Here is a 16,837-nt window from a genome sequence, read left to right on the forward strand (position 1 = left end):
AGGAGGGGAAGTGGGGAAAGTTAAACCTGAGCCTCACCCTGAAGGAGGGAAAAAATAAGAAAGAAATATAGTATTTTTGCCTTCAGTTGCTTTGGGAAAGTCATTTATTGGTTTACAATATGAATTTTCTTATTCAAATGTCAAGTGGTTGCTTACTTTTAAATAGTATGTTAAATATTATATCTATTGTGTGTATACAATTAAAAACAATTGTTATATTTTTTAGGAATAAATAAAATGGGAATAAACTCAATACCATTTCATAGATGAAAAATGAGCAAGGCATTTTTAGGAATAAATAAAATGGGAATAAACTCAATACCATTTCATAGATGAAATATGAGCAAGGCAGTTTGGACTTTTTTTTCTCATCCTAAGTTTTTCCCAAATGTTCAAGATGTTAAATATTAGTATTCCTGTACCCGAATTCAAACCTAGGAAGAAAAATGACACATTTAGCACATGGACTTGATTGATTTTATTGATTTTGCTCACATGGTAACACTGGACTAGTACACACTCTAGCTGGAAGGCTTGCTATAATTCGTTTGTAATGTTTTCTCCAAACACAGAACACGTGTAAAAACCGAGAGAACAGTGAAGCAACTACAGCAGTGGACTGACTGCATGTGTAAAAGGTGACCGGCATTGTGCACTCCACATAGCAACCAACACCTGAAACCTCAGAGGAGCTACTCGTTCAACGATTGGCATCGTGTTGCCGAGCTGAAGGGTAATCCTCGGTGGAGATGTTAAGGTATGAGCTAAATACAGCACAATGACAATCCAATCAACCCTTTCCTTTCAACAAACACAAGCGTGTGGTGACCCTGGACTCTTTGTGACCGCTTCTACACTAGTTTATGTCACATGCTTACGTAGAGCACGTTTGTGCTGCATATTGAGGATTAATTCCAGCAATCAATATTGGCCTGACCTTATAATACTGTTTTACACAGACACTACAGCACTAATGATTGTGACATTTGAAAAACATTGTTAAATGCCAACCAATTTATTTCAGTTTTTTTAAATGCTTCCTTACCTTATATACTATAAGTTTAATGTGAATTTTGATGTTATGAATTTCCTTTGATAATTTTATGTTCGTTTTTTAATGATAAGTTTCATATTTCAAACTGATAAATAAGGATATTCTTAAATAACCATGTAAAAATAGGTATATACATTGGAATCTAAAGTGACTTAGTGAAAAGTACATCAGTTGCATAACGGCAGCAAAATCCTTTTTATAACCGCTTTCACCAAAGAAACTTGTTAAAACAGCTGTTCACAATGATACTTTTTTTAATTGACTTTAAAATAATGGATGACCATTCAAAATCCAACAATTGATCAATTTTAGTGTTTTGTTACTTTACCCTTTTACACACTTGACACATCTCTGCTAGTGTCCTGGTATTTACCGCTCCAGTAGATGAACACGAACATAAGTGACTGCTATTTCCCTAATGGGGGCTTTGCTCCCATACCTACCCCCCAGCCTCCTTCTTTTTCCCCTCCTCTTGGCTTTTCTCTAAATTTCCCCGGGGAGCCGCGGTCCCCTGGGCTTGGCGCCGTGTCAGAGCTCCGGCAGCCGCCATACTTCATCAGGCCTTTGCGCCGTTATTGGCAAGCACGCTCCATATCCTCTTAGCAGTTATAGCTTTTCAATTTTCCTTTGAAATGCTGAGACCAGCAGAACACACGGCAGGACCTCCGCTTTTGAGAGGCGGATGGCAATGAAAGCCTGTTAGAACACACACAATGTGCAAGCCCCTGCGCTCAGCTGCAGGGGAAACACTCGTTGACCTTTCTCAAGCTTAGAGCGACGTTTTGTGACCACCGTTACAAGATGTAGGTAATGGGCACAATTACAAGATGCTGTTTGACAGTTTGACACAGTAATGTTATGCCGCGAGCTGTCGTATGAGGTATTATCTGGCCACTTTTCCTCCGTTCCCGTCGCCGAATCTTCGAGGAGCCAATGGGTTTGATAATGATGATGGCGGGATCAAACCGCTGACGGATGATTCTATCATCGAGGCAACGCGATCCCGGCATTCTGAATCACGACACGTGAATGTGGTCGTCCAACAATACCGTGTCACCACACTATTAAAAATGTTTGTGGTGTTTAGACTTAGATTTTGTGCTGATCTGTTTACATTTTTTTTTCCATTGACTTGTTTTGTTACCCAAAATTTCTGGTTATTTTCTTGTCATTACATTGGGATTTCAGTCCTATCTTTTCTTGGTAGCTCTTCCCTTGTGTTAAACAATCAGTTTACACCAGCCACGTTTGTCCAGGCCCTTTTTTTGTATTTGGGTCCCTGTCCTATTACAACCTGTCAGTTCAATGTGGCTATTTGTGATGTTTTTGTTTTGTTACTTTGCACATTGTTTTCTTTTTTTTCTGCCTCCCATTTATTTTGGCTTTAATTCAAATCCAATACATCCTGCTGGTTGTAGATTAACATTGACCCAAATTACTGTTACAATCCCAGCAGATTTTCGTCGCACTTAATTTTATGGTTTGGTTAAAGATGAACGTCTAATCCTCTTTTGTTTTAGATGTCAGTTTTGTAGAAAACCTTACCTTTAATTGACAAGTTGCCTGTAGGAAACACACTTTTAGTTGCATGAATTTGTTTGTGTTACATTTCCTTAAAAATAGAAGATGGTCACACCAAGAGTGTGAAATCAGACACTATGCAAGGCTATAAAAAAGTGTTTTTAAAAGTTAAAATGTCTTCCAAGCATGCTCATGGTCTTAGAGTGCAGATTGTCAGCTGTTGCTGGTGGGTTTGAATTTTGGAATCAATCTTTGCAATGAATCTGATACCCACCCTTTACTTTATTTATTCAAAACATCACATTAGAAGTGCTGTGGATTTCTGGGGACCCCACCTATCAAATATGACCACCAACTATTGTATCATGTTCAACTCCTCAAAGGACTATGGATTTCTTATTCTCCATTCCATTATTAATTCATGTTAGATGTCGGTGGGGAGGGTGGAAGGTTGACCCCACTAGAAACCTAATCTGGATCAATATGTTTGACCTTGGGCAGGGTTGCTAGCAAGCAGACTGCACTGATTGGAATGGGATGTTCCTGACAGAGGGGTTGGGTGGCTTTGCCGTTTTAGTCCACAAAGCATCACAATAATGAACTGTCGTAGTTTCCATTGATGGCATACCCTACTTGAGTGAGGCTAAAATACCTCGCGTTAAGTGCTAATGATAACTCTTTCACTGCATAATAGAAACCGTGTACATTTGAACTGGGGTCGCAAGCATTGAGTGATATTTTTACTGCTATTGACAGCAAAGTGTCCAATCCAATATAACTGGGGGGCAGGAAGCGGTCAAATTGGATTGTACGTCTTTTGCCGCCAATGAAAGCCAATGAGTTAATTATTTTACTATTTGGGAGCTGTGCTCAAACTAGATCTGACCACACAGATGAGATCTGACACCCTCTGGAAGCAATTAGTGTATTTTAGCAATTGTTTTGTGAACTTTTCCAAATTTAGGAGCCTAATAAACACCTACCTCAGAAACTTTCACTTTAACTCTAAAGGTGTGTTTGCATGGGCTATTACTACAATTGTTAAAGGGTAAAAAAAATAAAAAAATAAAAAGTTTCCTGTATCAAGAAGCTTTCTCCGATGCTAAATGCTCCTCAACTCACTTGCGCACCAAAACCTCTTAAAGGTATATCAACACAAACTCATGCATTTGTATTTGGTGTATTTTATTGTGAGATGGGGAGTCATTAAAAAAGAAAAACAATCACGATTTAAAAAAAACAAAAAAAACAAATAAGGGTGTTAAAGGGGAGGGGCCTATAAAAGTGGGCATGGTCTTGACAATGACGTAGAAAGTAACATGTTGGCACAAAAAGAAAAGCATAGGAAGAATATTATTTTGGCTTGGCAAACAGTTTGAGAAAAGACAGTTTGGGTGGTTACGGGTCATCCTTCAATACAACAGCACACTCATGCTATTAGACATACAATTATTTGTTCAAAAAGTTCAGTAGCTTCATATTAGAGAGAAAAACTAAAGTAACATGAGCATGGATGCAAAGATGTCACGGGTTCCAATTTTCCAGGCTTGGAAGGGTTATTTTTGGAGAGGGGAAAAAAAAAAAAAACTTCAGTAATCCGGAGTCTCCTTTGTTTCAGGCTCGTGGTTATAGTATTGCCTGTGTGAATTTTTTTCCCCCATACTAAAATATATTATCGTATTAATACAAACTACAGTATTGTACACTACATAGTGTAATAAATAAACCATAAAGAAATATAAAAAAATAAGACACATAAATATAAAAGTTCTCTATGACTAAACAGACAACCCCATCTCTTTTGAGGGAAGGAGGTTAATAATACTGCAACTGCTGAACATACAGTACACTCACAGGAACTGAACAAAGAGAAAAGAAAAAAATGAAATAAAAATAATACTGACGTTGTTGACCAACTTCCCGGAATTGCCTACGTTACCTGAAGAGATGTTTGATCATTGCGTGTTCAACAAGTGCACTGAACTAGCTCAGAGAAGGCAGGACATCATTCAAACAATTACAAGTCATGTGTGCTAATTCTTGCTCCAATTAGAAATATGCAACAGTTGTAAAAATGAACGTAATGTCGTAAGGCCAGACACGACTCTCGAGATTGGCTGATCTGGGACCTGCTAATACCTGATCTCATCTGCTAAAACTTCCATAGCATAATGGCACTTTTCATATGCATCCTTGTGTTTTTCTTGACTTTTTTTGTCCAAATTTTGCATAAGGCTCAGAAGGTGGAGGGAGAAGAAATTTAAATTAAAAAAAAACCTACATCTAAAGTTTTGCCATGTCTGACATTTTGGGAAAATGCCTTTTCACTCTCTTGTCAAAGTGGATTTGTAGAAAAAGTAACACAATCTAAAACCTCCAAGTACCACAAAAAAAGACAACACATTGCATCGTATTGTTTTTGTGAAAATAATATTCCATCCTTTTGTAATGTTTCGAGGCATCCTCAATCCTTTGAATGTAGATTGAAATAAGACTTTAAATTCAATGTTGTACAATTTGTTCCATGCTTTAAAACAGCATTTGCTTTTTATCAGTTACCAAATGAATGCGTACCACTGTTTTTTTTCTATTTTGTCTCTGTGTTCAAAACAAAAGCAGATGTACAACTGTTGAAGGACTCATGTTACGAGTATCTTGACCACACTTGGGGGGTTGAAAAAAGAGAACATGAACAATAAAAATACAAGAAAGTCATTGTTTTAAATTAAGAAGGCATGAAATGAAAATCCCGTCATTTTCAGCAATATTCCAAATCCATCTTTTATCCAGCTCTTTGGATTACCGTGCTTGTCACCTTATCCTAGCTACCAACTCCTCGGTGGGGAAAAAAAGGCCAATTCAAGAGATAAATTTCTGCCTTGCTCCTAATACTAATCATCTGGGTTTAATGTCATAGAACATATCCGAAAAAACAATTAAAATGTGAGAAAGTCATAAGCTTTTGTCCCAAAATGTCACTGACTCACCGAACAGAAAAAGTCACCTGAAAATTGTAATAAATGGCTGCAATGACCCGTCCTCTCGCCACTGTTTTTTTTTAAATTATTATTCTTAAGGCTCACAATCCGATGGGGAGGTGGGGGGAGCACAAACCAAAAATAAGTGTTGTGGTATTTCTAGTGCGATAATACTGAAAGGGTAGAAAATACAATGGAACTGCTCAATTCCCAAGTAAACCAAGCCACTTGTAGTGCACAGGATTTATCTTATTTTCCTTCCAACTTAATAAAATACTGACTTTTTTTATGATCATTGGCAATAAAAAGGTATAGAAATATCTCCCAACTGTACAGCATTTAAGGGTTAAAATATGAGTGGCAAAATTAGTAACACTGATAAAAAGAAACGAACCAAGGTGTTTTAGTAATAAAACATTATCTAAAACGTGTCGGCTCTAGCTTCCAAAGTCTGTATAATGCATTTCTTTCCTTTAGTAAAATTTGCATTCTCAATATTTTTCTCTTTACAAATGGATTTGAGAAATGTTGGATCTTCCTGCGGAAAAGTCACTCGTATTTTTGTTGTTTTTTGATTATTTTCAGGCACACCTGGATTTCTACACAGTAGTGAACTGAAGCAAGCTGTCACAAGTTAGCGTGAGTCTGATTCCTCCTCCTCGTTTTTAGTCATTTATCTCCTTTTTCCTGCCTCTCATCTTCTTCACAAGCCTGGTTCTCTTCACCCCCGCTTTCTCTCCTGACCTCCTCCTCTTCTTCTCTCATTTGCGCCACGCCTTGTTCTCCATCCACGGCCTGGTCTCCCTCCTCTCCATGTTCTTGTCTCGTGTCGGCTTCCTCCCGCGTTTTCTCCTCGTCCTCGTCGTCTCCTCCCTCGTCCCCGATCTGCACCACCTGGACGTCGTCCATGTCCACCGCGCCTTCCTCCTCCTCCTCCTCGAAGTCTTCGCTTTCCTCGTCCTCTCTGGCGCTGCTCCCACGCTCGTCCGAGTCCATCTGGAAGGGGAGGAGGTGAGAACCCTGCACCCGGCTCAGGGCGTCCTCCTCCGGGCTCTCCCTGCCTCCTCCGCTTTGGCTCTGAGACTCCTTCTTGCAGTAAGAATAGCGATGGTTCATGTGCTGGGAGTACGAGCCCGAGTGGGAGAAGCGTTTTCCGCACTTGTCGCACTGGTACGGCTTCTCCCCCGAATGGAGTCGCATGTGTTCGATTAAGTGGTGTTTGTGTTTGAAAGCTTTGGTGCAGATGCTGCACTCGTGTGGTCGTTTCCCTGCGGAGACAAAATACCAAAAGTTCAATGCTCACTTCTCGAGGTGGCAAAAACACTCACACCTACGTTCTTTATTGGAGGACAGTATTTTCTCGCTCATTTGGTTGTCATGGATTGGAATAGTTGGTGTGCAAATACTCAAACCAAAATACCTGTAATTACCATTGCTTCACTATTTTGGTTACTACTTTCAAGTATTTGTCTTTCCAGGTACGTTCCGAGGATTACATTACAGATCTTATTTTTGGAACAGGTAACGAATAATTTCATCTGAATACAGTTCTAAAGTTACCCTGCCGCAAACCCCTTATTATTTTTTATAAGACTTGCTAAAAGTAGAAAGTCTCTGAAAACCAACATATTAAATGTGCAGAAACAAACTAAATAACCAACCCAATATAAACACCCAACATAAAACCCCTAAAGCAACTTCGACATCTTTTTAAAATTCCTGTTCACAACACCAAACAAAACTTCTATTGGGTCATATTATGTCTTTCAGGTTAAATTAATGGGGTGTCCCGCTGGGAGTGTTAATTTACTTTGGGAACAAATATATCTTGTCTAGGAAATGTAGCAACGTGAGGAAAATGGCACAGTGCTTGGTTTCTGAGAACATAATGTGAAAATAAAGTAATGAAACAAAGCGATTTTACTTCAAAGCCTTTGGGGAAACTTAATTCAAGGCAGCGAAGGGCAGGTTTCATCGCAACTCAACTCATTTGGATATGAAAACAACCGTTGCAAGCCAGGTAGCAGAGATATAAACAAGAGCATGCTTGACCTGCACTTTGGCTCAAACCAATCCAAATCACTACCAGAGCTTGGCTCTTGATACATTTGATGCTTAATTCAAGAAGCTGGCAGAACTCGCGCGGTTTGGCGGAAAGATCTTCTCAGACTTCTTCTGAGTAATACCTGATGGAAGTGTGGCCTCCACCCTTCCGCTGTAAATTCCCCCTGCACTCTGACTCAATGTTACTAGCCACAGAAGTGGACTGATGGGAAGACACGGTCTCTTTTTATTGTCTAGAGGAAATGAAACAGTTGGTATTTATTACCTGTATGTTCGTACTTGTGTCTGAGCAACGAGCTGCTCTTCTGGAAGATCTTGTCACACAGGTCACAGGCGTACATGCCGCTGTCCGTCTTTTTCATCTTTTTCCTCAGAGGGCCCGAGTCCGAGTCGTTGTGTTCATCCATGACAGACAAGCCCTCTGAGTATGTGTCCTGCTTTTCCTCCTTGGGGAACGGGAGATAGACATGATTACTAATGCTGATGGTGTCCGAAGTGGAAAAACAATGACTGACTCACAAAATTCAATGCAGCGGGGAGGGAAAATGTTGAGTCAAACTAAAATATGTCGTAACCATGAAGCATTTTTTAGGCGATTGGATTCTATTGTGAGTGATTGTTGTACAGATGGATCCCTGATATAGAACTAAAGTGCTGGTTCTGGTATTGGCAAATACTGAAAAATACCATGCCAATGCCTTATGTACTTTTGCATATTTCATTTCCCATCCTATAGAACCACAGATGAAGATGATGAAGACGTCTGTTGACATGGACTAGCGACTGTAACGTGTTGTCAATTCAATGTAACCAGTACAAACTAGCTAAAAGATGATCTGACAGAAGTGAGACTCTTCAGGTAAATAATTTAATGCTATTATATGTTTTTTTTTCATTTAAATTTTTCACATGTCCTCCAGTACAACTCAGCGTTTCAACAATTACTGCCCAATTCCCATCATTACTTTAACTAACGTTTCACTCTTGGCCATTATAAGCACTACATCTACAAAATTGACGTTCGTGTCTCAAAGCAATAACGTCACCGTTCACTTACTAACCTGTAAAATCCACCCTGAGGTGCTGGGAAACAAAGAGTTGTCATTAAGAAACCAATACACATGGAAGGTTCTTTTTATAGGGCAGTCTGATGCCAATCTACTTAACACAAACGTATCATAGAGCAACAATAAATCAATGAGAGGCAAAGGTGCTGCGTTTAAAATGATCCCAGCAGATCAATACGGACTCAGCAGTAAAGTGCACCTTAGTCTTCTTAAAGTGACGGACCAGAAGATCACCCACACACCCACAAAGATCAACATTCGTCAATGCCCGCCCATTAAGGTGACTGCTCAATAAATACCTATTTTTATTTTTATTTTTTTGCAAAGAGGCGAATTCTGTCATTTCATTTCTATAGCTGACATATTGATTCAATTTTTATTGTCAGGCTATGACCAGTGAAGCGGTGAATAACTGAAGGTTTTTGCGTTGCAGTTATCAGGACTTAATTAACAGGAAGTGACTGATTCTTTTTCTTTCAAATGAGGGTTTAACCAATCTGCTGAGTTGCTGTAAAAGAGTGGAATGAAAAAAAAAATAATCAGAGTGAGTGACTATAAATGACAGGAAGATGATAAAAGTTGAATGTTTTAATGAGTACTGTCTGTATTGTTTCAGACTGAAATCATTCACTTGTGCATCCATTAGTTTTCCAATGACTGGAAACCACAAGTCATTCAGAACTGATTCTGACAACCACTATGTTGTTACTGGTCACTTTGTGACCAGTGGCAAAAGCACATTTCGACCCTAAACCCAACCCTGATGATGTAGTTGGAAAAAGTGGGCAAGGACTAATTACCACTATACTGTATTTTCTGCACTGTAAATTGGCCTTTTTTTAATTTTTGGCTGCCGAGAGAAGGGGGCTCTCGTTGGAATTATTAACGAGTTATATTGAATATGAATAGATTTGGTGGTTTGATTAAGTGAGATTGTAGTTTGGTAAAAAAAATTATGTTGCGTCCTTGCTCGCTACAATTGACGTGGATTACAGATTCATTTGTTTCTGACGAAATAAAATTCCATTCAAAAATGCAGCAACTCATACTCAACTCGTGGTGCGATTTATAATCCGAAAAATAGGGTAGTCATTGTAAATGGCAGAGAATCATTTTACCAGAATGATACAAACCTTTATCCCGTTGAGGTGGAGTGTTTCCTGTGTCTCGGTTCCAGCAGGGCTGTTAGCTGTAGTGGTATAGGTGTAAGCCAGCTGGGGGATCAGGATAGTCTGTTTGTTGTTGGTGGTTACTGCCCTTAAACATTGCATACGGCCGTGGTCGCCAATGGCCACCAGGGTGGGAAGTTGAGTGGTCACAATATTTAGAGCTTTGGCACTTGGCGGGCTGGCGTACAGTGCAACGGGGCTGGACCCCATACATGAGAGTGGCGACACGTCTTTCTTTGTGCAAGTTAAGTTCAAAGGTTCATCCAGATTGGTACGGACAGAGGAAGGCGAGGGGTAATTGCGGGGTTTTGCAGCCACAGCCTCGGTTTCGTCTTTGTCAGACTTTGGCAGGGATAGGTCTAGTGGTGCATCAGTGCTATGAGGGGGCTGGTCTTGAAGGAGACCATCACCTCTCACCTTTAGTGGTAAAGGAGAGGCTGGAGAGCTGCGGGAGCCGTTGACCTCAGCTGGGGTTGCTTCGGTAGGACTGTCCTGAGTCGCAGAAGGACTCATAGAGGCCATGCCCTTCCCCTGGATTAGAGATACAACACTGTTGGTATCGCAGGCATCCTCTTCCTCTGAAGGTGGCGTAGGGGCACCGAGTTTTATTTGACCCTCCTGCATTTTGTCAAACCACTTTTTGACAATGTGAATTGGCAGGCTGACTGAGTCCGAGATCTTGGCGAGCTCTTCCTTGGTGGGCTCTGCGTTCAAGGCAAAGTAGGCCTTGAGCAGGGACAAGAGGTTCTTCGGCTGGTTGGGAAGTCCTCCTTCTGACAGCAGTGCAGCAACAGCAGACTCTCCATTGAGATTAAGACTCTCCTTTTTGCAGTGTTTGAGGGCATGGAGTGCTTCCAGCCCAGAGGGACAACTATCACACAGGAGACATGACTTAGTGGTTTTATCCTCTTCTTTTGTATCAGTGGTCCTCATGCTCCTGATGGTCAGATCTTCAGGAAGTTTCTGACATTTGAACGATTCGGTGCTTGGCTGAGCAGTTGAGAATGGCTCATGCTCCTTCTTGAGGTTTTGCGCTGTGAGTTGGTGCCCGTTGGGATCTAAATTGTAGTTTATAATGATTTTTGCATTTCCATCCTGACCCACAATAGGTAAACTGATAGCTGAGATGAGCTGCTGCTGGGAAGGGTGGAGCGTTCCAGTGGTTAACCCCAAGTTAGCCTGGCCTTGGCCTTTGGCATTGCTCTCCAGGACTTGGCGAATAACATTACTGTCCACCGCTACTTTAAGAGCATTCTGCAGGTCTGCTATGTTGATGCTGATGGGTGACACCAGGCCCACAGTGGGCAGGACCACAGCTTGTACCGTGCCCTGCAAAGGAGCCGCAGCACCTCCATTGTAAATCCCGCCATTGATGCCAGCCACAGGTGGGGATGTCATCAACATGGGTTTATATTCGTAGTCCATTGACTCACTTTTGATCTGGTTAAGAGGCAGCTGCTCCTGTAGAGGCTTGCTATGCTCCAGCTTCTCTCTAATTTGGGTGCGGAGGACAGATGGCGATGTGGGAAGGATTGGTGTCTGAACCTGGGTCTGGGATTTGTTGTTGCCGTTTCGTTGTCTGCCGTTGACCGAGATGAGGCTAATGCACTTCTTGCTGCTGATGTGCGAGCTGTAGGAGCCCGAATGAGAGAATCGCTTCTTGCAGTTGGAACACTCGTAGGGCTTTTCTCCTGCGCGTTGGAGAAAGAATGTGTATCCATTAGTTAATGAAGCTTAAATGAGCAGACAAGGCTATTGAAGCAAGATGGAAAAAAAATTCTCATGCATTTCACTGATGTTGGAATGCTGATGTAATGACACAGTTGGGAAATGCCCTTCCTTAACTGCTCAGTCATAATGCTTAAAGACCAGTTACATCACATTAACGAGGCGTACACATTAGGCTGAAACATGGAGGATAATTATAGGCAAATGGCTAAAATACACACACACACACACACAGGCGCTCTACTTCCACGGTGACACAGGATTGGCCACTCACCACTGTGAATGCGTAGGTGCTCCTTCAGATGGTGCTTATATTTAAACGCTTTTCCACATTCAGTGCACTTGAATTTGCGATTGCCTCCCGACTGTGTGATGTGTCTCTGTTGAACCAGGCAAAGAGAAGGTCAGTTACTGAGATACACTACGGCAACATAACCTTTGAACCGCAACTAATTCATGACAGTGTCACCGATCAATCGGGGACAAAAGATCATGTTTGAGCGTCATGTTTAGGAAAAGACGTGGCGTGGTTTTGATGTAAGGTTGCGAAATTTAGAATCACTTTGCCAAAAAAACCACAGCAATTACATCACAAAAATGTCCTGTCAGACAACTGTTGATTGTGTTCAACGTAGTATAGACAAAAAGACAGGGTATCCAATGGACTGCTCAACAGCAAATTGCAGGCAGCATAAAGGCAACAGATCACTTTCTTTATATATATCGGCATATATATGTATATATGTATATATATGTATATATGTATATATATATGTATATATATTATATATATACATACACATACATACATACACAGATATATATACATACACATACATACATACACACATATATATACATACACATACATACATACACATATATATATATATACATACACATACATACACACATATATACATACACATACATACATACACACATATATATACATACACATACATACACACATATATATACATACACATACATACACACATATATACATACACATACATACACACATATATACATACACATACATACACACATATATATACATACACACATATATACATACACATACATACATATATATATATATATATATATATATATATATATATATATATATATATATATGTATGTATGTATGTATGTGTATGTATATATGTGTGTATGTATGTGTATGTATATATGTGTGTATGTATGTATGTGTAGACTGTATATATATATATACAGTATCTGATGGGGGTGTGGCAAATTCAATTTCTGTTTTCATCATTATTTTATTTTTTTTCAGATTTTACCTGATCCCGTCCTGGTTTGTGGGCCGTCATGTGTCTGTCCAGTTGTGCGCGGTGTGCAAAAGTATAGCAGCACTCAGGGCAGCTGAAGCAGTCCTCGGTCTTCTCGTGCCGATACTTGATGTGCTCCTTCAGGGAGCTATAACGCTTGTAGCCACGTGAACAGTAAGGGCAGGTGAGCAGCTGAGAGAAGGAATCGGGCGTTCCTGGATGGAATAACAAAGAAGAGAGAAGTGTTGCTGGTAAGAAAGTGCTGGAAGCTTTTAACCAGACCACAACACTTTACTTCTTCAGCATCCAAGTGAGAATTCCCCCCAAACAGGTAGACACCACCCAAATGGCTCCTAGTGGATTGGTGAGCCAAAATAATAATAATAAAAACACTGGGGTGCTATTTTGGCTCTTGAACACTCATACTAAGTACTTTAGGAAAAAAGACAGACGTGTAAAAGATACAGAAACATTAAAAAAAAAATGAATACAATAAAGTATTTGTGCAAGTAGTGGCCACCATGCACTATTTAGTCGAATGAGTGATTTTTGCAAGGGTCCAAAAGAATAACTTTCACGCAGGTGAAACATTACTTTGTTAACAGGTGATGTATTAAGTTTCCGAGCGGTACAGGTGAGGGCCTCGAGATGGGAACACACACCTTATCGCACAGGTAGCCATGAGTCACAGCTCTCACAGATGTGACAGATTTGTTCAGGTGTTGCAGTTTCTCTGCACCCCAACCCTCCCTTTTTTCTCCCTGCTGTGGTAGTTTAGCAGGTAAAAGTCACATGCCCACAGGCCATAAAAGGCACTCAGGTGCTACTTTTACAAATACCAGTGTGTGTCAGTAATTATGTTGCCAAGTGTTGTTAATGGAGAGGAGTTAACGCCGCTGGTGGGATGCAACCAGAGAGTCAATAGCCTGACTTCCTCTGTAGTGTTTGAGTTTTAAAATGGTGTCCAACTAAACCTTTTCTTTTATGCTCTGTAAAAGTGATCCCACCCATCAAAACAAATATAAATGTACTACATTCCCTTAAAATAGCTTGACAAATCCATTAATGACTACGTTTCTGATGAAAAATGTGAATAAACCCTTTAGTAAAAATGTCAAAATGATGTCCAATTAGCCATTTTCCAACCAGAAGTTCATGTGATTCATTCGTGTTACACAATGTACGGGCGTTAAATTTTGCCATATCACTATCTTGCTCCCACTCTGGTGGGATGTATACAGTATTTACAAAAATGTAAGGAATAGAATTGATTTTTCTGCGATGCTGTATTTGTTTTTTTATAGTGTCTGCAAGATGGAGTCTATTGTCAAGGGTCCCACAAAATTCAACTTGTACATCCTACTTTTGTTTAAGGTATTGTTTGAATATTTTGGTGGCATAGATTTGCTGGCAAAAAAAAATGTCGCTTCCATACTCCCCATAGACACTTCTTCAAAGCTACAACAGTTGGTTGACATGGACTGTACCATTTTCATCGTGAATGCCGGCATCGGGAGTGCCGTGACGTTGCAGCTCGTCCTCTGGGGCTTCTGGGTAAATGACAGCTGTGTCCCCTTGCTGAAGCATCTCCTCCACCAAGGCGTCCGTGCTCGCGTCATCCTCGCCGTCTGACACACAGTCTTCTTTCACTGGGAAGCGACAGAAGGAATTCTGGTTAGACATTTCAAGGATGAACACGAGGTGCAATTATTAAACTGTAACCACTTAAAAATGCAATTAATGCGGTCAATGTCATGGCTTTTTTTAAAGGTTCTCCCCTTGTGTGTTGGCTGCTAAGAATCAACCACGGCATTTTATTACAGTTGAAAGACTAGTAATTTCCCCCGCAACTAGTGATAATCCTACTTTAAATTGTAGTGTAATTCTGTCATACAATGTAAAGTTGGCTGACTACACATGGAGCGCTGGGATTTCTCCACTTCCCAAATTCCCCCTTTACAAGAGGTGTCTTTGTTGACAGACAAGGCCAGCTGTGCGTTCTCCTTGGAGATGGTAACAGGTGTAGCGCTGACACTCAACAAATAGCCGTCATCTTCCAGCGCTTCCTCTGGTGCTCCATAACAAAGCCGTGAAACAATATGCACAGTCATTTGTTGCTATGGCTTTTAGGAGCACCAGAAAAGGACTTCTGGATCCTTAACAAAACCTTCAAATGGAAATCCAGGGAAAGGTTGTCTATTGGAGATATGTAACAGCTGAGGATTGCAAAATTTGCTTCCCACAGCAGTGTCCAGAACACAAGGTAATACTCAACCCGCATACCACACTGCTTTTCTCCCATGACCTTGACAAATAAAATTCCAAGTACGCTACAATCAATATTATATATGTATATATATACGTATACACATACATATACACACATATTTACAGTATATATTCAAACAAATTGCCATCAATGTTTGTTTATTATTCCATTTTCATTTATTCCTTGTCTGCTTCTTTGTCATTGTTACATCGTCTTGTTTCCAATCCAACCGATTTTCTTAGTTACTTTAGTTTGAAGCATTTTAATAATAATATATGCAATAATAATTTACTGTTGATCCACCTGTCTTTTGTCGCCTTGTTTCAGAGCAAAGTAAATCCTTGTTTCCGAGGAAAATAAATATTTTCAATCTGAATGAATGTTTACAAAGACATGCCATTGGATTTTCTTTGTTCACAAGAGGTAAGAGTAGACACAAAACTACAAGTTGCTTATTTTTATACGTTGAAAATGTCTGCATTCTAACTTGAAGGGACATTATTCAATTGGAGTAAGCTAAAGATGACAAACATTTTATTTAGCTGTGGCTAAACACAGGAAATATGGGGAAGTGCTGATGTAGCCAAGCACACACTCCAAACACACCTCCAGGCCCCAAAATGTCGAGCTTGAGTGTGAAGTGCGGTCCCAGCTGGGGGTGTGCGAAAAAGGTGCGACAAGCTCTTGTTTTTATTCCTGCTGCATCGGCCTCAGCTCTTTGTTAAGCGCAAAGTGAGGCCAGGGGGTTGAAACGGCTCCGTGTTATCAAGGCTGCATCCCCTGACATGAAACATCACACGGGCCGTTTATGTGCTGACGCAGACATGTGAACGCACTACGAGAGGAATACAAATCTGAGAATGCTGCAAAACTACGTAGAGTGAAACTGCAGCTTTAAAAAAGTTCTCAGTTTTATCATCACGCGATGAAATAACGGCAGTTTGCAGTTCCTTGCAATTACAAATACACTATCATATCACTGATACGAATTTGTAAGACATTCCTTCCTCCGCTAACATTTGCAAATACTAATAAATGAATAATTTTTCTTTCTGGATTCAGCTTCAGACTGCGCCAATACTTGTGCAAGTATTTGGAGTAGCTTTACTGTGAATTTCAAGTTTCCGGACAATGGCAAGGAGACATAACTACCAGCAGATGGCAGCTGACACGAGATGAGTCTCCTCCCAATTATTTTATCGTTACACTGATTGGCGTTGCACCCATTAGGTGTCAGTAGGAGTTAAAGTAGCACATATTTTTAATGTATAAATTTGGCAGTTTGCTCTTTGCGCGTTAGCATAAGTAGGCATAGGCCGTTAATATTACAAAAACAACTAACTCATTCACCACCAAACGTTGTGTTACAAGACATTCCCTTCTTTCAAGAAACGTTAGATTCCCATCTTTCATCATAAAAATACATTTCTTTCTATTCTTTTTCATTTGCAGTCATGAGCAGATGAACATCACATACAATATTGTTTATATTCAATGTGAATTGAGTAATAAAAAATGCAAATATAGCAAAGATCCAATGTTGACAGATTACAGAATTAAGAAGCTGATGATATATTTTTTACATCACTTTATTATTGCGTTCCAATGGACACAAATCACTCAACATCCAACTAGCTCATCTTTTAAAAGGCCTTTGGCTTGATGCCTTTATACCTTCAACTCAAAGTA

General features: G+C 40.1%; 1 protein-coding gene and 1 long non-coding RNA gene across 3 annotated transcripts in view; one reads left to right on the forward strand and one right to left on the reverse strand.

Moving 5' to 3' along the window:
• The first annotated feature begins 552 nt into the window (after positions 1-552).
• LOC144091973 (uncharacterized) lies at positions 553-15,146 on the forward strand. The gene is made up of 6 exons (XR_013305950.1): positions 553-757; positions 6,139-6,564; positions 8,354-8,476; positions 12,885-13,130; positions 14,184-14,253; positions 14,324-15,146. It is a non-coding gene; the product is annotated as an uncharacterized LOC144091973 (long non-coding RNA).
• zeb1b (zinc finger E-box binding homeobox 1b) overlaps positions 5,247-16,837 on the reverse strand; it is a 42,804-nt gene continuing 31,213 nt past the window's right edge. For both annotated transcript variants that reach the window (XM_077624685.1, XM_077624686.1), the window contains exons 3-8: positions 14,367-14,528; positions 12,892-13,094; positions 11,856-11,961; positions 9,818-11,544; positions 7,883-8,063; positions 5,247-6,821 (exon numbers count right to left, since the gene is read on the reverse strand). In XM_077624685.1, the coding sequence (XP_077480811.1) occupies positions 6,223-6,821; positions 7,883-8,063; positions 9,818-11,544; positions 11,856-11,961; positions 12,892-13,094; positions 14,367-14,528 (2,978 nt within the window). In that variant the 3' untranslated portion in view covers positions 5,247-6,222. The remainder of the gene's footprint in view (positions 6,822-7,882; positions 8,064-9,817; positions 11,545-11,855; positions 11,962-12,891; positions 13,095-14,366; positions 14,529-16,837) is intronic.

The sequence above is a fragment of the Stigmatopora argus genome, chromosome 17 (assembly GCF_051989625.1).
Source record: "Stigmatopora argus isolate UIUO_Sarg chromosome 17, RoL_Sarg_1.0, whole genome shotgun sequence".
In the NCBI taxonomy this organism is placed as follows: domain Eukaryota; kingdom Metazoa; phylum Chordata; class Actinopteri; order Syngnathiformes; family Syngnathidae; genus Stigmatopora; species Stigmatopora argus.